This window comes from Anser brachyrhynchus, assembly GCF_964034855.1.
Source record: "Anser brachyrhynchus genome assembly, chromosome: 3".
In the NCBI taxonomy this organism is placed as follows: domain Eukaryota; kingdom Metazoa; phylum Chordata; class Aves; order Anseriformes; family Anatidae; genus Anser; species Anser brachyrhynchus.
Window position 1 is genome coordinate 51,176,791 of NC_137696.1, and position 22,781 is coordinate 51,199,571.

Sequence of the window (22,781 nt, forward strand, 5' to 3'; positions counted from 1 at the left end):
GGAGGTTTCTCCCTCCCTCTCCTGAGCTGGCAGGATGTGGAGAGCAGGGTATCAGGGGGGCGAGGGGCTGCAGGAACAGCAACTCCTGCCAGCAACCATTTCCCTGCAGCACCGCCACCCAGTGACATTCCCGTGCTGACATCGTTGGGCCAGCTGCGGAGGTCACCAAGGACATCCGCTCACCGCCTCCTGCACCTGCAAGGCACCCATGTCCACAACTTGCCCAAGCCGAGCTGGTGGCCACAGGCTCCAGGTAGTGTCACTGCCTGCGCCTCCGTCTTTCTCCTGGCATCTGTGGGCTCGCTGTGTCCCCGAGGGATGGTTTGGTGCCCTCCATCCCACAAACCCTATCCCACTTTCTCATTTCTCCACCTGTTCAGAAGGCCACAGGCATGTCATTCCCCTCCCTGCTCAGATCCTTGCAAGGCATGGGCCATGCTGGTTGGCTCACAGAGTGCCATTTTGCTGTCGTTTGCCTACTTTCACACACCCACGTCTGCAGCTGTTTCTCCAGTTCCCAGTTTTGGTCTTGATTTAAAGCTACCCGAGGCGCTACAGCCTACCACGAGGTTAGAAAGGCACGGTTAGCGCCCAGGCGTCTCACCAAAAAGGCACACAGAGACGCTTCCTCAGAGAAGAGACGTGCGTGAGGGGGAAAACACGCCAGCAGCCCTCTCCTTGCTGAGGGGAGCGGGTGAGGGGAAGGTCCCGTCCCGCACAGCCCCACCAGGGCCCCTTATCCCGTTGCCGCAGCCCCACAGCCCTTATCCCGCCTCCCCGCCCGCCCCGAGCCCCCCTCACAGCGGAGCTGCCGCCCCCCCCCTCACCCCTCCCCTCCCTGCGCCTCACGCCCAACGGTCGCCTCGCGCCCAACGGCCGCCCGGCCGGGGGCGGAGCCTGAAGGGGCGGGGCTACCGGCACTTCCGGTGGGGCCCGCGCGCCGTGCGGTGAGGTGCGGTGCGGGGAGGGGAGGGGAGGTCCCGGTCCGGGCGCCGGCCCCGGCATGGAGAAGCTGCGGCGGGTGCTGAGCGGGCAGGACGACGAGGAGCAGGGGCTGACGGCGCAGGTACCGGCCCGGCAGGGCCCGGGGGCGGCGGCTGGGGGAGCCTCGGCTCTGCTTTCTGCGCCGTGCTGGCGGTAACAGGCCCGCTTGGCCTGCCGGGGCTCTGCCTGCGTGCCCTGGGCGCTTGGTGATCGGTTAAACGGCCCTTCTGCTTCCTAAATTCCCCTTCCAGGGTTGTTTTCGTGCTGGGTATGGAAGTTTTCAGGTTTTCAGATTTCATTTCCAGGTTGAAGCAATGCCAAGAGTGCTTGTAAAGAACCAGTTCCACATTTATGCGCTCAGCTCCCTGCTAATGAGGAGCAACTAAGAGAACTGGGGCTGTTTCTTCTGGAGAAGAGGAGGCTTAGGGGAGGCCTTATTGCTCTCTGCAACTGCCTGAAAGGAAGGTGTGGGGAGCTGGGGGTCGGCCTCTTCTCACAGGTAACTGGTGATAGGACCAGAGGGAATGGCCTCAAGTTGTGCCAGGGGAGGTTCAGGTTGGAAATGAGGAGACATTTCTTCTCAGAAAGAGCAGTCAGGCACTGGGACGGGTTGCCCAGGGAGGTGGTGGAGTCACCGTCCCTGGGGGTGTTCAAGGAAAGGCTGGACCTGGTGCTTAGGGACATGGTTTAGTGGGTGACATTGGTGGTAGGGGGATGCTTGGACCAGATGATTTTGGAGGTCTTTTCCAACCTTAAGGATTCTATGGTATGGAAGGCCTTGGCTCTGTGTGCTGCAGGGTGCTGGAGCATGGTGGAGGAAGCTGGAATGTGGGGTAGCCTCAGTCGGAGCTTTAGTGAACCAGCGCAGGCCCAATACAGCTGGTGTCTGTGGCATAATACTAGTTCAAGCAGCTTGATGCTGACATGTTTCAACTGTCTTGTGCAGAGTTGGTGCTGGTCCGTGAGGCTTGTGGGCTTGGCCTCTTTGCTACAGTGAAGCACCTCAAGTGCTTCCAGACCTGGTGTGATTCTGGAAGCGCTGCAGCGTCTGTGTCCTTTCACACCCGAGCTAGCTTCTGGTGTTTGGGGTGCTTCACCCCAAACAAGACCTTGAGATTGTCAAAGAAATGCTTATTCCTATTGGCATTTATTCTGTTCCGAGAGTTATTTAATCTACTGTCTCCAGGCGCATTTCACATGAGACAAATGGTGACTTAGAATTCTCTTTTACTGGATGCTGTGATGTTTGTTTCAAGGCAGCAATCCGTAGATAAATGTCTGAATACTTAATAATTTGAATACTTAATAATTTTATATTTGAGGGGTATATCCAGAGAAGGAGGAAACTGAGATAAGAATGTCATTTATTAAAGTCAGTAACTAATTAAGCTATATCGTGGTTTGATTATTTCACGTTATAGCCACAGAAGACTTCAAACAGCAAGAATCTGTACATATTTAAAAACTACCTAGTACCTAATAGAATAAAAAAAATGCAAATTTAATGTGCCTTTGGCATAGCACAAAGGGGCTTTGTGCTGAGGTGATGAACCAGAAAGATCTTTTGTAAAGTAACTAAATACCCACAGAACTAAAAATCAGGTGTTTAACCAAGTTCTTGGTTGTAGGTTTCTGTCGAAGTAGCTCTGTATTTTTGGAGCAGTGGAAATCGAGTTGGTTTTTAGTGAGGGGATTTGTATGTGAAGTTCTCCAAAGCTACAGCTTTACAGCTGAATGGCGTTGGCTGCTTTAAAGGTGTGTGTAACAGGGCAAAGAAGTACGTGCAGCCATGCAGAGGACACTTAACGAGGTGGCATTGCGAAGGGAAATACGAGGTTCTGCATTTTGCGTGTGAAATGTTTCAATGTTTTAGATGACCTTTCCAGAACTGACTCATGTGTTTGGTTAAAAACAATGACCCTCTCATAGGAGAAGCTGCTGGTTGTATAACGGCAATCATATGCTTCACGTTCATAGGTATCTCTATATTCTGCTCACTCTTGATCTTTGCAGAACCATAACCATGAGGTCAGCAGTAATTCTTGTTAAATAGAGGAAAAGTGAGATGATACAGTGAGACGATTGTGTGATGATTCAATGAAGTCTTTATGTACTTTCTAACCTCTTCAGAAAGCTGACCTGACCTGTCTTGGCTGCAATTAGATCAGTGATGATCAACGGGGGAAGAAGAAATAATTCTTACAAAAAAAGGAACCTATAATAAATTGTAAATATTCCGGTGTAGTGATGATGTCAGTATGACATAATGTCGTTTATTTTTATCAATACCAAACTAATATAATGTCGTTACTTTTGACACAATGGCTTGCTTTCTGGTTTCTTGGAGTTTCTTGAAGGTTGTCAATTGGCAACCACTGAAAGCATTCAGTGTTTAGCAAGGAGGAGTAGACCAGATGTTTAAACTTCTTGTTTTACTCCAAGGTTCTGATAGAAATGCATATAACGAAATATGAAAATGCATCTCTAAAACTTTTGAAACATTGATTACGAATTCAATCCTGCAAAAATCTCTCTTTGAAGTTGAATTCTCTTCATTACTTGCATACTTGTAAGTTTCCTATTGAGGAAAGATGTAATTTTTAACTAATAGAATCCTTCTTAAAATCAGTGAAAACGCTATTGTTTCTGGCTTCTGCCCATGTGGAAGACTTTTATAAGATCACACAAGTATGTGGGTGGAGCCTCAGATGATCAAAACCACAAGAAACGCTTTTGATCAAAGGCAGCCTTGCAGATTATCGTTCATGTGATTTACTGGGTGTCCATACTGAGTGTCTGCTGCCCGGTAAAGAGACTGCTTTCCCTTGCTTGCAACTGGCGTGCTGGGCTGTTGCAAGACCATTCCTTACGTTTCAGGAAGTCTGCCTTCCGGATTCCAGTTTCCACTTCAGGTTTCCTGTTATTTTCCCATGTCACTTCTTTGCTATAATAATTCTTCTGGAGTCTCCTGTGAGTAGAAATCTTTGCTTCTTGCCAGGAGTTTGATGGTAAAGCTTAGCAAAACGAGGGCGGGTTATTTGTTGATTTCTGGTTGTTTGTTTTTGTTGTTTGGTTGGTTGTGTTTCTTGCTGTTTGTAAACAAACAGCTGAGAGTTACAGCAAGTGGGTATGTGCCCTTAACCCCTGCCCCTTCACAGTTCCCCGTATGAATCTTTCCCCAGATGCAGAATTTGCCTGGCAATTTTGTCAGTCTTCTAAGTAAAAGTTTCCTCTAATATTGTGGGGTGTAGTGCCAGCTCTTGTTATCTGAAGTCTAGGACTAGCACTGCAATTTGTCAGACAACTAAAAGAAGTCCTAATTGTGTTGTTTCTTTGTTGCATCTGCTGCTGGGACTTATGCTTTTTTTAAGGTTCTGGTTTACAGTCTCTGTTGCACGTAGGTGTGTAGCTGTTATTTTCGGGTGTCTCACAGCCCCTCCTCTAGAAATTTACTGCTCTTGCAGTAGATTGGGCAGAATAGGCACCATGTCAGTTCCTTGTTTTTTACAGATCATAACCTAGCATTCTAGCACAAGCTGAAAACCGTGATTTAAGTGTTTTAGCTGTGTACCTGTTGTTCAGCTTCTGCTGCAAGATGCTTTACTGTGGGGTGAAACTGGCATCACGGAAATGCAGCCAGCTCTGTTGCTTCCACTAAGCCCAGAAGGTAGCAAGTATTGGGAACTAAGGAAATGCAGTTGAGGAACTGGAGTTCTATGATTTCAAGAGACATTCAGTGTGATAACATGAAAAGTGGTGACGTCAGGAATGGTTGGAGGACCAGGCTTCATTTTAATGCCAACTAAATTATTTAGTTCTATTATTACAGAGAATGCTGTGTTGCAATGCTGTGGCAGCCCTCACGCTGCTGCTTATCTTCCTGCAGTTCATGCACATTGACAGTCCAAGCTTTTAAGAATTAAATCTACAAAATTTATTAAACTAGTTTTAAAATCATATTTTAAATGTTTTTTTCTGAGTCTTTGTATGGTTCATTTGTTTATGGTGGGCTTTTTGACCAAATAACTGTTAGGAGTTTAAGATCAATTTTTTTAAATGTACGTGGAAAATGTAATTCCCTGGTAGGTGTGTAAAGGAACAGATGTTTCAAGACCACCAAACAGTGCTATTAGAAGTAGAATAGCACTAAGTGGCAACAGTTTGCTCCATACACTCGTACACTTGGCATTATTTGCCTTCAAGCTTTCCCTGTTATCCAGGTGATCTGCAATGTGTGTGCTGGGTGTCCTGATAGTATCAGCACATCCCGCACTTTGTTTCAGAGCAGGAAGAGAAAGGATTTTTACTGCTTTCTGTGGAAGCGTGGTTAGTTGCATGAATCGGTGTGACTAAAAAACCTGTTTCAAAGCGTGTTTTGAGTGTGCATCTTCAGCTGTGCACTACCAGCTCTTCCTGCAGTCCTCACCCATGGAGGCATTCAGGAACATGACTGTCAAAAATGGTTTTGAATACTTAACCGTCTTTCAGTTACTGTTTTTGTCTGTTTCTTTAATGCATACGTAAGGATAAAGAGTTGGGACAAACAAGGTAAGCTGTACCTTCCATCCTGTGGAAACTTCTGTCTTGACTGTTGAACACAAAGAAGAAAAAATTCAAAACGATACTGTATTGCAGCAGCACGTCTGCTCAGTCAGTGTGCAAGTGTAACAGGTTTATTTTTAGTGTTCTGATCTTCCTTCTTAAGTAAATATTCGAGGTATTTAATTTGATTAAATAAGGTTATAAGTAGGAAATAGCCCAGGCCATTATTCTCTGTTGACATACGTCCAAAGACTCATTCACTGCAGCCATAACTGTGTGCTTATCTGTGCCTCCTTTTGATTTAGTTCGGTACAGGTTCTGTATTCATACAGATGTGAAATCATTCTAAGCAGTAGACAAATCTCATTCATTCGTTTACCTCTACCTGAAAGAGAAATTTCTGAAAAGAGTTGGAGAAGCATTAAACTCATTGGTTAAGGAAGCCCTAACTGTTGTGTATTTGATTAATAATGTTTGATTGAAAATATCTGTAGGACAGATAACAAGTGCAGACAAGTTTGCTTGTGTCATCTGAACAGAGTTACATTTATAGCCAGCTTACGTAAGCTGAAGCAACAATTTTCTTAATGGAGCAGCTCAGAATAGAGAGCATAGTTACCTTCAGTGACCTGGAGTAAGGTGGAATTCACTGATCTCACAGCATGGGTGGACAAGGTGAGCTACTGCTGAAAGGCGCAGTTCTGCCAGCCCTATGGCCCTGCCTCTTGCCTTGTAGGCAGGAAGCCCCGCTGCTTTTCTGGCATCTTGCAGAGCTGGTTTGGCTCATTAGTCTAGCATGGGACTCAGCCATCAAAGTGAAAGGAACCCTCGTTCTCTTCCGGCTTCTCAGGCGATGTTGGTTGCTCTCAGCTCATCAAGGGGCCCTACAAGTTCTGGAATCACACCGGAGAAACAGGAAGTAAAATTATCCCTTTCAGCAAATTTGCTGTCTGATGAGACAAGATGTGTTAATCTGTCCGTACCTTCACCCTGTAAGGAACAGTAACTGAAAAGGAATTGTAATGCTTGCAAAGGATACTTGTAGGAATATGGACAGTGGATTCTCTCTAGTAATAGAAAATGGTGGTATCATCAATAGGAACATAGAGCATTGAACGAACATTCGTCAGCACCCTGCCAGAAGGTCTGCTTGTTCTGCTTTGTTATAGTCATGAGATTCTTCAGTTGTAATTACCTGGGGAAAGGAAGTGCAGCTTGAAAGTGGAGCAATGTTGCTTGAGTGCCAGCATATACCTTTACAGGTTCTGTCATTTTTTGTGAATGTTTCCAAATTGTTAATGTAATTCTTAAACTGGGAAAAAAATAACATGCAAGCAATTGTGTTTAATCAAGGTAAAATAATTGGTTTTGGCTGAAAAAACACTTGTTTGAAACTAAGGACTTAATGAAAAAATGTTCTTAAGATTGTTAGTTTGAAACTGGTTTTGTAATACTATTTTTTTCCCCTCTCTTCCTATTAAGGTTCTTGATGCCTCAACGCTCAGCTTCAGTACACGAGTCAAGTGGTTTGCCATATGTTTTATTGCTGGTGTTGTGTGTTCTATTCTTGTAAGTAAAGCTTTTTTTCCCTGTATTTTATTAATGTTATTGGGAATAACATTAAGATTCATACATCATACATGATTGTGTGGACACCACCATGTATAACTAGCAGCTAGGGGCTGCTGGTCTGTAAATCACATTATGGACCATCTTTCTTCCATTCACAGCGTAGAGTGTTTTTATTGGAGGGTAACAATTTCTTACTGAAAGGCATGAATACTGACAGTGTGCTATATTTCTTATATGTACGGTGCAGTAGAAAGAAGGTTTTGCTGTTCTTTAATATATGCATATCTTATTTTTATACCCTTTCGTGAAAGGGGGAAAAGGAGGGGAAGCTTGAAAGATTTTTAAAGGCTGAAGAAACTACAGGTATAACCTGTCACACAGATCAGTAGGTGATGACAGCTGTAGCATGATGGTACTTGAAAAACTTGCACTCCTGTTGAACAAATGATTTGCTGACTGTAAAATCAGTTCTTGAACTTGTCAGGAGGCTCAGGTCTGCAGTTAAAAGCAGAGTTTATTAATTGATTATGTCTTTCAAAATCTGACATGGGTAACTTGCAGTACAAAGCAATTCTGTATCTGCATGTGTGTCAGATGCAGGTGAAGTAACACTGGGGGAGGTATCCAGTCTGTGGGTTTTGTGGGCACAGTGCTCTTTAAGTTCTTTCTCATTATGAAGCAGGATGTTGATTCTTCACAGAACAGGGCTTTTGATGTAGATGTTCTTTGAGTAGTGTGTGCGGATAACACTTGCAGTTTCTGTGGAGACTGTCAGGCAAATTGCCTTGACTTAACAAAACTGAAAACAGGGCTTCTTAACAAAACTGAAAATATCATAAAAATAATGTAAGCAGTATAAATAACCATTATGAGCAATATAAGTAAACACAGCTTGGTTGTAAAAATTATTGCAAAATATATTAAATCAATACATTATTTTGCCAGTAGGTGGCAATAGAAGCACGCTGAATATTGTCTACTGCAAATTTGAGAACAATATTCTCTGCTGGGATATGTTAAATGGTTAATCTCTTAAAATAAACTTCTAGGCTATAAAATCTCAATAAATTGAGTTAACTAATTACAAACATATAAAAATCCTATCTTTTTTTTAATAGGGAACAGGATTGCTATGGCTCCCGAAGGGAATTAAGCTTTTTGCAGTGTTTTATACCCTGGGAAATATTTCTGCATTGGCCAGGTATGACTTCTTAATTATTATTAATAGGAAAATGTTCTCCTTTTCATCTACATTTACATTTGTTTTACTCTAAAGTGTATATTTGTTGTGTATAAACAACATTGTTTTCATATGATATTGGAATACTAATAGAATCTTACTTAAACTTTTGAAGTTCTTTAAATCAAAGAATATCACTTAATCATATTCTGTTGCCCTGGCGTAATGTCTTACGTGATTGTTTTGTAGACACATCACAACCCCCGTCTGAAGCCTGAATAACAAATTGCTGGCTGAATCTTTTGCACTTCTTGTATCTTAAGTCTTTCTGAGGTACTAAGCTATTACTGGGAGTTAGGCAAAACTGAGTCTTCCCCTTTCTCTCCCTTCTATTCTTTGCTTTTTTTTTAAACCTTGTGTTGTGTTTCCACTGTTTCAAATTAAATTAGCATTTTAGAAATTCTGTACTAATCAAGTCTAATTCTTTGTGAACTAAGAGGAGAACTTTTACAGGTTGGTATTTGTTTTAGAAAAATGCTGAAAATGCTTTTAGTCTGGATTCTAACTAAAGAAGTAAAAAGAGGACCCCTTCCCTTTCAGTTATTCCGTTAGATATAAACAGCAGGCAGCCGTGCTCTGAGAACATTAGGAGATGACAATGGAAACCCCAGCTTTACAAGAAGATTTAAACTTGTTGTTTCAAACAAAAATGAAGCTACCACCCCTTGTAAATAGTCCTTTCTGGCCTGTTTTTACTGTAATTTCCTGCCCACAGCCATGGAAGCAATTATACTTACTTGATTTTTCCCTGGGCTGATGGGTAGGTCTCCTTCAGAATGTGTTGTGTGTGAGAAATGCCATGTGAAAGTGGAGGACCTTCAGGTGTTTGGTTGTTTTGTTTTGCTCTCCCAGCCTTTCTGCACCCTTTAGATTCTCTTACCTCTCTGGAGAAGTTCTTGTGATGTCTGTCCTTCAATGCTAACCAGGCTAGCATCAGATCATTTAGCTTTCTTTTTTTTTTTTCTGCCTATTTTAGGATTTCTGAGCCTCTTGCATTTTTTCTGCAGAATTTTCATCATCCCTATCCTTCCTCTAGCTAACTAATTCTTACTTCTAGTTTTTCAGGTTTCTTATTTAACGTTATTTTATTTAAGGGCACAGCAGCCAAGATGAGAAATACTGAGAAAAGTTAGTTTGGATTGAAGTGAATTTAAAATATTTTCCATGTTTGAGATGTTTTTTTAATTTAATATGAGGTGTTGAGGTCTGGTCTATCTGTGTGACTAAAAAAAAAGATGAAGGGAGGTGTATTCACAAAGTTAACAGCAGAGTAACATCTAGGTGTAGGAAATTACAGTTCCATTTACTCCTTGGGAGATGTATCCCCATGTTTCTATCCTAAAAGATACCTGGTTCACCAGACTTACGATTGATCTTGGCGGAGAGGTCACTGACTGTTCTACTCCATCTAAATAAATATTAACTACAAAAGGTGTTAAGGTTGGGTGTCTTGTTCCGTAGTAAAGCATTCAGACCACCATCAGGCTATAAGATCCTCATTCTCATTAAACGTTTTCTGCAAAGCAGAATGGCTTCAACAAGAGGCAAGGAAGGGACTTATCTCAATATTTGTAGACAGATAATTATTCCTATGATTGTAAATTCTTGTTTTGCATCGCATTTCTTTGGATGAACAGATAAAACCTAGAGCTGATGATGAATTTCATTCCCTCTTCAGGTTAACTACCTGAGAAGAAGGAAGCTGGAGGATTCAGTACAAACTACTGAGCTTTTCTTTTTTTTTTTTCTTGATGAGTTTTGGAAAAGATGTAGAGCTTTTCTGTAATCTTAAATGTAGCTACTCACATTGCTGCTAATCATATTTTCTACAGAAGTTTGGCCTTTGAATTCTGTGCATTCTTTTGGCAAGTCTGTTCTTAAAACAGTCTCAAAATCAAATTGACAACCCTCTGCTTTGTATGGTAATGAATTTGGAAAGAATTTCATAGCCCAGGATGATTTAATACGTGAGCTGCTTCCAGGACTAAATTCACAGAGTTACTTCACCTTTCATCCTAAGAGGTGTCTGTTGATAAGCACTGAAATGCCTTTCTGAGCTTCGTAGTCATCTAAATGTGGGAAAAAATGGTTAATTACCTCTTGTCTTTTGCAAAGGTTTATTTGAATGTGGTTTACTATTTCTTTCTTTTCCTCCCATTAGTACATGTTTTCTGATGGGGCCACTGAAGCAACTGAAGACAATGTTTGAGCCAAAAAGATTAGTAGCTACAGTTGTAATGCTGGTAAATACACTTTTCTTTCTAGCTTCTTCTGCTAAAATTTTTGAGGCTTTACGAAAGGGAGGATATTTCTAAATCTGCATTTTGTTTGTACCAAGTAATTATAGTCAAACTGATTACCCCTTTATATCATAAAGACCATTTCACCCCTTTTTATGACCTTGTTTGTTGTTGAGTTTGAAATTTGTAATTTTAATAATTTGGAGTAAACTGCTTATTACTAAATACTTATTAAATACTAATATTAGGTTGATTGAACTTGTTTTCTGAAATAATTTCTTCAAGAACAAGGCTAGAGAGAGACTTTTCTTCTACTTTGAGAAGTCGGTGGTCACCAAGTCTTGCTTGACAGTTGTTTGTTGACAGGAACTTGGTCTGTATAGCTTAGTGGTTTGGTGCTTTCAAAGCAATTGGAAGAAAAAATTTCTCCCCCCGAAGTCCAGGAAACCACATGTTCAACTCTGCAGCTCAGCACTGTGAGGTCCTTGGTTCCTTTACTTCCATGAGCATCGTTTCCTCTTCCAGGAGGGTGGGGGAAAAAAGCACCCCACCCTCTAGGATAAGGATAGGATAAATAGTGTTTTTCCTTAAAAAACTGATAGATTGCATTTATAATTTTAAGTACAAACTACCAGCTATAAAAAGGATTAACAAGGAGCTGCATGAGTAGCTTGAATAAATCACATGAGCTTTTTCACTGTGTATGAGGCAGCTGATCCCTGGTGGCCTTTCCTTCTTTACTGTCAGATTTACAAAAATAATAATAATTGGCAGAAGCAGCAGAGCCTGTGTTTGCCAAATGCCATATTTAAGAATGGATGTCTAGTAATGAATTCTTCGTTGTGATGCACGTATCTGTGTTGTCAGAAACTGATACAATGAACAGTGGATTCAGAACAATACTGTGCACCAAATTAGTAGAATAGTGATTCCCAGGCTATTTGGGTGTTTTCAAAGAAGCTTTGTCATCAAAGTCCACCACTTGATAGTCTTGACACACAACTACATGGACCTGCTTATATTGCTTTTGGTTTCTGATCTCAGTTCCTGCCTCCCCTTTCTTCTAAGATGAGTCCCAGTACTTCTGGCCATGGGGCGCATCATACTGTGCTCATGGAAAACACTGACTTGTATGAACTTCAGTGTATAATCACTGTGTGGCAGTCTCTGACTCTACTTGTTTCATGAGTCTATTCTTGAAAATGCTGGTGATCCACTGAAAACATAAAAGCAGTACTGTATGTGCTTAGATGTGTATTTGAGTATTCATTCTTTTTTTTGTGTTGTTTCCCCCCAGCTTTGTCTATTATTGACTCTGTGTGCTGTATTCTGGGTAAGTGAGAATACTTTGTTCCCCTAAAGAGCAATCGAACTGCTATTTTATTGATTGTATTATGACTTTAAAATTCAGCTCAGTTGTAGAGAAAAGATGAGCTCATATGTGTGATTTGGATTTCCGACTGCAGTTGTTTGGGTGGAGTGTGACCCTGCTGATTACAAAACAAATGCATCCTTCCACCTGCATGTGATGTGGATAAGAGTGCAAAACCTAGAGTATCCAGTTCAGTTTGCAGACCCCTGGCCTAAGAACTGAGAAAAGCAACTTAAAACATTTTATATACTTCTGTCAAAAAAAGTGTAGTGGTTTTTAGAAACCACAGATTCTTCCTTTATTTGTCTTAATCAGTTTAATGTTCTGAGAGACAGAGCAAATAGCTTTGGGTGATCATTTTGAAAAATGGGCCAGTTAACATATTATGTAGAAGTGAATACTGTACTCTGTATTTGCATAAATATAGCATGAATGAAAATGGAAGTGTTAGCATTGATGCTTCTAAGTGTTCTCAAAGCTAGAGACAACTTTCATAGCACGGTGCTGATGAAGTGATAGATAAATGAGAGTAGAAAGAGTTGTTAGAATGGAAAGGAGGAGTTAAGCTAAGACAAGGAGTATTTAAGCATCGTCACTTGACTAAATTTTTGGCTACTAGGTTGTTGTATTTGTCCACAGTATAGACTTGTGTGAAATGAACTAATTTGCAGTATTTGTTCTATTTTTGATATAGTGGAACAAAAAAGGTTTGGCGTTGTTATTCTGCATATTGCAGTTCTTGGCAATGACCTGGTAAGATTCATTTTGATTTCTTCTTTCTCCCTACACCTGCATGTTTATAAACCTATAAGTATGTACACACACTTTGTATAATGTAAATGCTAGGCTCATTCACACATTTTTCTAAGCTATGTTATGTAACTTCAGCAAAATCTCTATGCCATCTTTTTGTAAAAATAGTAATTTCAAATACGTTCTGCAGTGTGTGGACTCTTGAGGCATTACGAAAGGAAAATGTAGGCAAAAATTGTCATGCCTTTTCTCTGTTGAAAAAGTACCTGTGTATTCATATGCCCTGCTTCGAATTACTCCCTCTTTTTTGAATTCTAACTAAATCTTCATTTTTGAAGTGGAAAAATCTAAATTACATTTTTATAGGGTTTGTCCTGTCCCCGAGAATATTCAGTGGGTGGGTGTGAGAAGGTAAACTTAGTGCAGCAGGTACTGTGATGACCATACGGGTACATTCAGGGGCTAGGCCTGGGAATATGTGAGCACAGTTTGATGAATGCAAGCCTGGCAGAATTTTCAGAAGTTATTGCTTTCTCCATGGAGATGCAACTGCACCTACTTGGTCTCCTTGTGCTGGGTGAATTACTAGGTACTAAAAGTTAGCTGATCCCAGCTGACCACAGTTCTTGTTTGAACTTGCCCTGAGTACATAGTGTCTATACAGAACTTAAATCTGAGCACAAATAACTGTGTTTGTTCAGGACAGGGACCATTTGGCACTGTGCTAGGCCCAGATTAATGTTTGGTACTAGACAGCGTTAGTTAGCAGTCTTCTTTCTGTGTTTTACCTTTTTACAGCAGACAGCTTCTCGTTTAAGTGTCTCAGAGCTTGATGGGGATGAGGACAAAACATAGCCCACGGCTGTGTTTGTGAAAAGCAAGTTTCAAAGGATGACAGTATGTCAGCTGTTTGAGTGTCATAACCATGGCATGTTATTCTTACCACAGTGTACATCTGTATAGTTACACAAACGTGTATTTTCATAGTAATGTATACTGGAAAAAGTTGCCTCTGTCTCGAAGGATATAATATTGCACAGATATCTCCATTCCGTTTGAATCCTATGGTGGTGATAAATATGCTTTTGTGTGTTTTTTTTTTTTAAAGCTGAATTTATGTGTGAGGAAAGTTATGAACTATATGAGAAATCAAGGAAAAAGTAAGCCAGGAAGCCCTTGTCAGTACATTTAGTTCTTGTCCGATTCTGTTGTCTTTTTTAATAGCAAGCATTAAATTGAGTAGGTAATCTTGTTTAAAGTTTTAGTAGAAGAGATTGCTTTTATTAGTGCTGGACTGAAGTGCAGAAAGTGGGCTGTCTGAAGGACATGAGAACTTTGTCAAATATATGTTTTGTTCTTTTTTTTCAGGTATAGTCTGTCATATATTCCTTTTGCAAGGTGAGTGAATAATTCCATTTTAACAAAAACTCGATAATCTTTGTTATAGAGGGAAGAAAGCCCTTAAGTTCAGAATATGGAAACGCAACATTCCTGGTTTTAATTTTAGAAAATGACATAGGTGAACTAGAAGTAACAATTGGTACAAACTTCAGATACAAATAAAGTATATGGTAACTTTCTTTTGAATGTCATTATGCTTTTCATCCTAAAAATATTTTTTTTGTTTAAATTCTTGGATTTTGTTTAAACACGTTGATGGCATAGTTGATTTTCAGGACTTAAAGATAGCCTATGCACCTGAAAATTTGGTTACAAGCCTTTTCATCTGGCCTTTTCTTCTCTACCTGCAGTACTTTCAGCTCTGAAAATGATTAGGTTATATTCATCACTTCAGGGTTTTCTTTGTTTTTATTTTGGCTATTATATTTTATGGGCCACTAAAGAACTGAATTTTCCACAGGCTGCTTTCAGTAATACAGTAATGTCTTTAAGGACTATGGAGTTACTTGCTTACATGGAGTGCCATCATAAACTTCCTGAATAGGCTGGCTTTCATATGAAAACAGCTATTTAAGCCTTGTCAGGTGCTAGAGAACAGTATTATGTATTTTGTTTAAAGTATCTATCTATCTTGATTTCAGCCAAGTTATTTTTACTTGATTTAAATTCGTTAATGTTTTACTCTTAGCACCAATTTACTTATGTTTTTTTTTCCAGTTAACGGTGGCTATTTTGCTGACACAACAAAAAACTTTTAAGCAGTAATGAGAGCATTTTTCTTTTTCTTTCAAATTAACTAACTTCTCCTTAATAAATTGATGCATTTTTTAAGGAAATGAAAAATGAAGGAGACTAGAGTGAATAAATAGTACTGTCCAAAGAGAATTTATTAGTTATTGGTTAAAGAAATAGACTAAGATATTTCAAACTTCTAGGCCGCGCCTGCTCTTTATCCTGCACTGTTAGGGTATACACTTTAAACCCTTCAGCCTGTGCCTTTTTTTCTCAATTGTCTGCAACTCAGAAGTGGCTTTGACTCAAAGCACCTGTGCTTTGGTGATTGTCTGGATCTGGCACACTCCTCAGCCCTGCCTGTGCTGGCCAGCCTTTGAGAATTAGGGCCCTGACCCTTGCTAAGCCACCCAGCGTGCTCAGAACAATTAACAACATGGTCTGTGTTGTAGCATGTGTCTGAGTGCAAAAATAAGGGCAGATATGAGGGGCTTGAGCCTTTGCTTTAGCTGGTGATGTGCGGGCACTCAACATATGATGGCCAGTAAGAGCCTGCGTTTGACAAACTATTGCTTTTTGTCTTAAATTTGTGTAGTATTTTTAATTATAAATATGTAATGGTTGATATGTATATGAGTGAAACCACAAATACCTTAACTGACCCTTTTTTTCTTTTTAAAGGGATGCTGTGATTAAATGCTTCACATCCTGTCTAGGATAAGTTGAAAACAAGAACCACTGTATACTTGGAAAGCAACTCCGACTCCTCTGTGAACTTTTCTTGGAGAACTATACTTCTCCACTCCTGAAATACCCAGTAATAATTGAGTATTTTCCTTTCCTTTTGCCTTTGGGGGATTAAGTGATTTTTACTAGAAACAGCTTTTGAAATAAATCGGGTGAACTATATGTTTACCCTGGAACCTTTAGGCTTTTTAACTAAAAAAAAAAAAAAAAAGTACATTGAAATACTTCTTGTTAAGATCAGTCTTAAAACTCCCTTGCATCTAGTAACACGGATTATTCCCCAGCGTAGGCAGGCCCCCAGAATCTGGGTAATGTGCATAAAGTTTTCATTTACTGTTCAGTCTAAAACTTGCAATGTGCCACTTATGTTTATATATTATTCATGGTATGTTTTTCCAAAGACAGAGTTTTATAAACATTGTAAAGATCTGGTAAGTTATAATTAACTGCTGCTTTGAAATGTCTATACTTGTGCTTTATGGAAAAAGCTTAATGAAAGTATGTGAAAGTTCTGTTAAAAGCTAATTGATTTTATTAAAATTATGTTTTAAACACTTTTGTTACTTTCAAATTAAATACTTTTTACTTAAAACTTATGGATAATGTATGAATGATTTGTGAAATAAATTAGTTTTACAGGTGCCTAAACTATTTTTTTTTATTTAAGAACCAGCTATAGAGGGTTGAAAACTTCAGCACTGCAGTTGAATAAGTATGAAAATATGCAAAAAGTGGGGGAGTACGTAGATGACTACACAAATTCGGTTAGACTTGTGGAAGTGACTTTAAAGCTTCTTTGTGTTAGTATTTAGACCAATGACTTATTCTGACAAATTCCACAAATACGGAAGGGATTTGAAAAGATGTGAGCCGCAGTGTCAAGAAGAGGGGGAAAGAGCTGTCACTTAGTATTCAGGGCTCAGACAAAATAAACGAATTGCAGTGCATTCCTGTCAAATCTCAGTGTATGTTGTACAAAATAACTTTTGGGAAGCTGTGTAAAAGATGACAGCAGAATTTCGCAGTTAAGCTGCCAGCCAAGCCCCACCTTAATGGGTTAGTGCCAGTAAAGCACCAGTGACATCTTCCCTGCTGGTGATGGGAAGATGCTGATGACATCTTCCCGGGGCTGGGCAGCCAGACCGGTGGCTGGGCAGCCAGCAGCACCTGTCCGGTGGTGCCCCTTAGAAGTTGTGGTTGTTGGTGGACCCTGGGATGAAGCTGCTGCTGCTTTGGGCTTGCAGCTGCTTGCAGCTTGCCCTGAAGCTGAGCTAGGATGTGCTCAGGTAGTGACAGCTGCCATTGTGGAAATGGCTGTCTGTTACGGTGTCTGTTTTCCTACATGGGCAGCAACTGTAGCCGACCCCAAGGAGATCCCAGTGTGCTGGGGGGGCTTTGGGGCTGGGCAGTTGTTTGCAGCGGAGTTTGTTGCCCGTCACCTACCAGTACATCCTGTACAGGATCATCTTTGCTGTGATCTTTAATTAGCACTGTATCAGTCATGCAGATCTCACTTATGTGCTCATAAATAAAGCTAACAGTTATCACTTACCGGTTTGTATTGCACTACCCCAACAGAAGGGGTTCAGGAATTAGACAAGATCCACGTACTGTTGTGCTTTTATAGGCACTCTAGTGGTGTCGTTCATCATCTGCTCCCTTACTAGCAACCCCTAACCATTTGCTTCATTCAGCTGCATGCGGCGCTGTGCTCCCCAGCAGCGCTCCTCTCTTTGTTCCCGCAGTCGGTGCGCCCGGGGCTCGCAGACGGGTGGCTGCGCGGTGCCCGTGAGCGCGGCTCGGGCTCGCCGCCTGCCCGCCGAGGGGAGCGGCCGGGCCCTTCCCCGCCGCGGGGCGGTAGGAGGGGTGTTCCCGGGGCGGGCAGGGGGCGGGCTGCCGAGGGGCCGGGCGGCGGCGGGCGGCGCGCACCGAGCCCAGAGCCGCGCCGGTGCCGGGGCCATGGGGCTGCAGCCGCGGCGCGCAGCGGGGCCCTGCCCGCGGGCTGGGCGGGCCGCGGCCCTCACCGGGGCCGCCTGGGCCCGCGGGGAGGAGCCGGAGGCAGCGCCCGGCCGCGCCGCGTCCCTGCCGCCCGCCCGGCCCGGCCCCGCCGCCGCCGCCGCCGCCTCCCCGGCGGCCGTGAGGGCGCAGCCCAAGAAGCCGCCGGCGGCGAGCGCCAGGAAGGCGGCGGCCAGGCCGGCCGAGGAGAAGAAGGCGCGGGGGGCGCCCCCGGAGCGGGCGGGCGCCGCGGCCGGCTCCTGGCCCTGCCCCTCCGGGCAGCGGCGGCCGGCGGCGGCGGAGCGGGAGCGGGGGGCGCGGCCCCAGCCCCAGCCCCAGCCCCAGCCGCGGCCGGTGGCGGCGGGTCCCGGCGGCCGGCCCTGCGAGAAGAGCCCCGGCGGGGCGGCGGCGCTGCGGCTGTCGCTGAGCCTGCCGCCGGAGGCCGTGCGGGTGCTGCAGCGCCGCGGCCTGGAGCGGCAGCGGGGGCAGCCCGGAGCCTCCGCCCCCGGCGGCCGGGCGGCAGCGGGCACGGGCGCGGGCGCGGCGCGGCGCGGGGCGCGGGCGGGGGGCGGCGGCGGCGAGCTGCGGGCGCTGCTGAAGATCTCCCTGCTCAACGAGCGGCACCGCTACGACGACGAGGAGTACGAGGAGGACGACGAGGGGGCGGCGGCGGTGGACGAGGGGCTGGTGCGGAAATGCACCGAGTGGCTGCGCGGCGTGGAGAGCGCGGCCGGCCGCGACCGCGGGGACCGGCTGGACAGCCTGCCGCACCTCGGCGCCCTCTGAGCCCCGGCACCCCCCGGGGGCGGCACGGCGGCCAGACGAGGGACGAAGCAGCGGACCCGGTGCCGGGGGCGAGCCGCGCCCCCCCCCCGCCCTTTTCCTAAGCCTCGCGACTCCTTTGTAAGACGCGCGGGGCGCTTTTGTATATTTGTACAGAGCGGTGCATTTGTATTTATTGGAATAAACCAGGTCTTTCGTGCCGCAGTGGCTCCGTAACCGTGGGGCGGGCGGGGAGGGGGGCGAGGGGCTGCTGCGGGCAGGGGGAGACGAGGAGGAGGAGGAGGAGGAGGAGGAGGAGGAAGGGCGGCGGTGTGGCCGGGGATGGCAGGGCTCCTGCAGCGGTGGGTCGGAGGGCGTGTAGCCGTGTGCGACTGGCCCTGGGGGATGCGCCGCCTCGTAGCTTGGTTGCACAAAGCAGTAGCGTATCACATTTGTGAGGTATTTCATTTTGCTTCCCATAAACGTGAAAGTATGGACAGTAATTCTGTTTCACTTAGTAAAAATTACTCCGTACAGCTCCCTAGCTATGAAACGCGTGCATCCTGGTATTTTTTAACCAAGTTTGTATGAGGTTCTGCTGTATTCATCGGTTTTCAGTGACATCGTCGAGCAGGTCTGCCTTAACAGTTGCAAACTTCCTGCCAAACTTGATGTTTGTTGGACTGATGTCAGACCCGCTTTTCCTCCCCTCCTGAGCAGCGAGGAGACCACTGGTAGCGGAGCTGTAGCTGAGTTTGCCTTGTGTCTCCATGGGGAACAGGAGTGTATAAAGAGCCTCCCGGACAGATACTAAGTTCCTTAAAACCTCTCAGTGCTTTCACATCAATATAATCAAGGTCCCCAACTGGATCAAAAAGCGATTTACTCATTAAAGACTGAAGTATCAAGAAGCTTACTTGTGAAGCTGAAAGACACTTTGTTCAGAGTATGAAGGGTGGCAGAAAAATTGAGAAATTTGAATGCACAACAGCAGCAAATGCTGTTAATAGCGTGACTTGGGAAAAAAAAAAAAAAGCAGCCAAGTTTGACAAAGGAGGAACAAGTACATTAGAAACAAGAATTTGAGAATTGGGGAACTGCCAGGGTAGGTCTTTTCTGAAGCATGAATTTGAACAAAGATATCCAGAAATCATGCAGCTAGGATTTTTTGTGCTGGATAGTTCTTTGTGTGTGGTAAGTGGAAGTGGGCTTGAGATGTGCTCATGGAGAGGTCTGGATGTGCAGTTCTGATTCTGGACTGGATGGTGAGATCCGCTGGTATCCCTGGAGTCATACAGATAATGCCTGCTCAGAGCGGTACCTCCTTCAGTAAACATTAATATCTGTTGGTTTTAGTATTTACCACATTTTCTGCTCTCTTTTAATGATAAATGATAAATTTTCATCTGAAATGTCCACAAATCTTGTAAGCAATGTTAGGAAAGACACAGAAAATTATTTCCTTCATACCAACAACTATTAATTTTGCATGTAGTGTACCTCTGAGCGTCAATAGACGCGATGTCACAAATTAACCACAGTTCCTTTTCTTGCTGAAAGCCTGAGAGCCCTTTGAAGTGTCAGGGCCCATTGTCTGGCTCATCCCGTCCCGGTCCTCTCCCATCTGATGTGATGGATCACATCTGGATGTGCTCAGGAGAATAGATGTGCACTTCTCTAAGAGCCAACAAGCAGTCTCAGTTTGGTTCAGTTGGGTTTTACTCTATATTAGATATCCCCAAGGAGCCTCAGCCTGAGACCCTGAACTCATAACCCTTTTAGCTGCTGAGAGAGTTATGAGCAGCTGGTGCCATGGGTATTTAAAATAATCGATTCTTGCTTCGGGGTAGATAGCTTCCCTTCTTCCCCCAAACATCAGTGTGATTTATGGTGAAAAAAAAAATACTCCTTTTTTACATAGCTAACAAATGGTGTTGGGCTTTCTGCTGATGTGAGCAAGCCTGGAGAAGCCACGAGCAGGTGATCCCCATCCCTCTCTAATGAAACAAGTTCACCCTCAAGCATCGCCCAGTTTTCTCCCAGCTTCTGTCTGTGTTTAGCCTTCCTCACCCCGCTGACAAAACCAGTGCTGCCTTTCTTCTCAGACCTGAGGGAGTACCATGCTGCTGCCCAGCTGCTTTTGTGTGCCTCCTTGCCAGAAGGCTTTTGAAGCCCAGCTGGTTCATGGTCCTGGTGAGCTGCTCAATGGTTGTGGCTGCTACTGATAGCACAGGGACAGGTGGTGGCTTTCCTGAGAGGACCGGTGGGATGGCTTCTTTTTAGGTAGCAACTCCCCTTCCAGCCTGGTGGCGGCTGAGGGGGGATTGCTTTGGGGTGTTAGGGTTTTCTTTTTCTTTTTTTTTTTTTTTGTGTGTGTACGATGTACTTGAAGGCACACTGTTTCCTCTCTTAAGAAAAGACTCTCCTAAGTGATGGTTTTGCAAAGAGAGCAAGAGCTTTTGAGAAGGTTTTGCTTTGATACCTCCTGAAAGAGAATCACTGCTTTCCAACAACCAATTATAGCAATGTTCAAGTTCCCAGCTGACATCCGTACAACGAGGCAAGTCTGAAGAGATGCTGATTACCTGTAATTTCTGCTTAGCTCAGTCAGCATCCAAGTTACAGCAGCTCAGTACCTGGCCTCCCAGAGAAAGATGTGTTTCTTTTCCCTTCCCAGTAAGGACTACCTGCAGCAATAGTCTCGGGAAATAGTGCTGGTGGTTTGTTATTTATAGATGCTGTTGCTGCTTCTGAAAATATGGGGAAAACATCATGATGCTGAATGAATTCCTGCCTGTAGCAGGGCTGCTCAGCAGCTGGACTCTCGTCTGATTTATGCCCAAGACAGCTTCAGGAGAAAGCCAGCAAAATAGATGCAGTGTGGGCAGGGAGCCTCTTCCAGAGAAGGCAGCTAGTTCCCAGTAACAGCAGAAAGATGAGCCCACAAACAATGAAATGTGCTCTTTTCATCTGTCGTTAAATTTATTTAATTCTCCTCAGGAGGGTGCTGCTGGAGGTGTGGGGGGAGGCCGGTGGGCAGCCCTGTCAGGCCTGGCTTTGCGTGGGGCTGCTTGGTGCCCTGGTGGGCCGCAGCCCTGTGGAAGCGGGGTACTGCTCGAAGGGCACTGCAACAAGAAGCCTATCGAGCGTGCCCTGGTATGGGCACGTGTAGCTGGGCTCCTGTGCGCTGATGCTGTGTGGGGATACTGCCCTATCAGCCGTGCTGGCGGTCCCTTTTCTCCTGGCAGGCTGGCAGCGAGGCTCAGTGGCAATGGCAACCACCATGCAGCTCCCCTGACAGGGCGCTGGCCTGCCCCGTCTCAGTGGCTGTCAGGCACTTCACGGTGGGGCACAGGTAATGTTCCCCAGCAAGAAGCTGTGGCTTTAAACTGATTTGAACAAACAAAGAAAAAAAAAAACAAACAACACACTACATTTATTTGCTTACCGTCTGGTTTCTGAAGGTTTTGACAGGGCTCTCACCATTTTAATAAATGCTTCTATGATACAGTCCCCCATTTCTTTTCCTGTGGCAACTACTATTGTAATTCCGCATACCATTCTTGGCAGTGAGTTAAAGACATCTCCCCTTTCTTATCCCCACTCCTCACACAGTATAAAGCTTCATAGCAAAGGCAGAGTAGACAGGTGAGTAAATACTTCTCAGAGGCTGCTGTGTGGGACTGTACATCATTGGGATTATCTATTTATTTGCCACTTTGTGCAGTACTGCACAGATCTTAAGAGTGAATTTCATGACTGACCAAGTGACCTGACCCATGTATGCTTCCTCCATGTTAGTTTGGGATGACCGTAACCTCATGGCAGCCGCAAATGCCCCATACAAACATTAAAAAGACAGGCTCTAGTAACCTGGCATTAAATACAAAATTATGGTATTTTGTATTTGTTACTGTATACAACCATATGTTCTATGCAGAATGATTCTTTTAGTTCATAGGTAGTCAACGATCTTGTTTTAATATTGAGAAAATTAATTTATGCTGGCTACCTTAGGGTAGATGCTTGGCAGATGTATTTGAATTATAATACACAAGGTGTGCTTAGCATGTGATTCCTATAAATTACGAATAGAAGAAAAAATTCTAGTCTGCTGCTTTCGATCTTACGGCTTCCTTATTTTTCGACTGAGCTTACAATAGGCTTCTGTCAAAAGGGGAAATACTCTGATCCAATTACTGTTAGTGATCACTATGGTGTCTTTCAAGGTAGCAATATTGCAGAGGGAACTACCATGGAATAGCAAATACTGAATTCATGTTGATGGTCACAGTACCTTTTGGACTGTTTTTTGTTCCCTGGCGTGTTTGAGAAAGTTTTTTTTTTTTTTAATTTTATTTTTTTTTGGTGCAGAGTATGGAATTCACATCCTACTGCTAACCCTGTTTTGGGTCATACTGAAAGCTGAGGGGGTGTCTAT

The 22,781-nt window shown here is 43.9% G+C and overlaps 3 protein-coding genes across 3 annotated transcripts in view; all 3 read left to right on the forward strand.

The window, feature by feature from the left end:
* The first annotated feature begins 893 nt into the window (after positions 1 to 893).
* On the forward strand, positions 894 to 16,175 carry SFT2D1 (SFT2 domain containing 1). Its single transcript, XM_080588487.1, has 8 exons — positions 894 to 1,066; positions 7,009 to 7,095; positions 8,217 to 8,299; positions 10,500 to 10,581; positions 11,876 to 11,911; positions 12,645 to 12,703; positions 14,072 to 14,101; positions 15,518 to 16,175. The coding sequence occupies exons 1-8, from the start codon at positions 1,004 to 1,006 to the stop codon at positions 15,555 to 15,557; spliced, it is 480 nt and encodes a 159-aa protein (XP_080444613.1). The 5' UTR covers positions 894 to 1,003; the 3' UTR covers positions 15,558 to 16,175.
* A 156-nt stretch (positions 16,176 to 16,331) lies between these two features.
* Positions 16,332 to 18,562, forward strand: PRR18 (proline rich 18). The gene has a single exon (XM_080588464.1). The coding sequence runs from the start codon at positions 17,282 to 17,284 to the stop codon at positions 18,362 to 18,364; it is 1,083 nt and encodes a 360-aa protein (XP_080444590.1). The 5' UTR covers positions 16,332 to 17,281; the 3' UTR covers positions 18,365 to 18,562.
* A 131-nt stretch (positions 18,563 to 18,693) lies between these two features.
* LOC308193608 (uncharacterized protein) overlaps positions 18,694 to 22,781 on the forward strand; it is a 51,749-nt gene continuing 47,661 nt past the window's right edge. Inside the window, exon 1 of the mRNA XM_080588489.1 lies at positions 18,694 to 20,533. Coding sequence (XP_080444615.1) covers positions 20,525 to 20,533 — 9 coding nt within the window. The 5' untranslated portion in view covers positions 18,694 to 20,524. The remainder of the gene's footprint in view (positions 20,534 to 22,781) is intronic.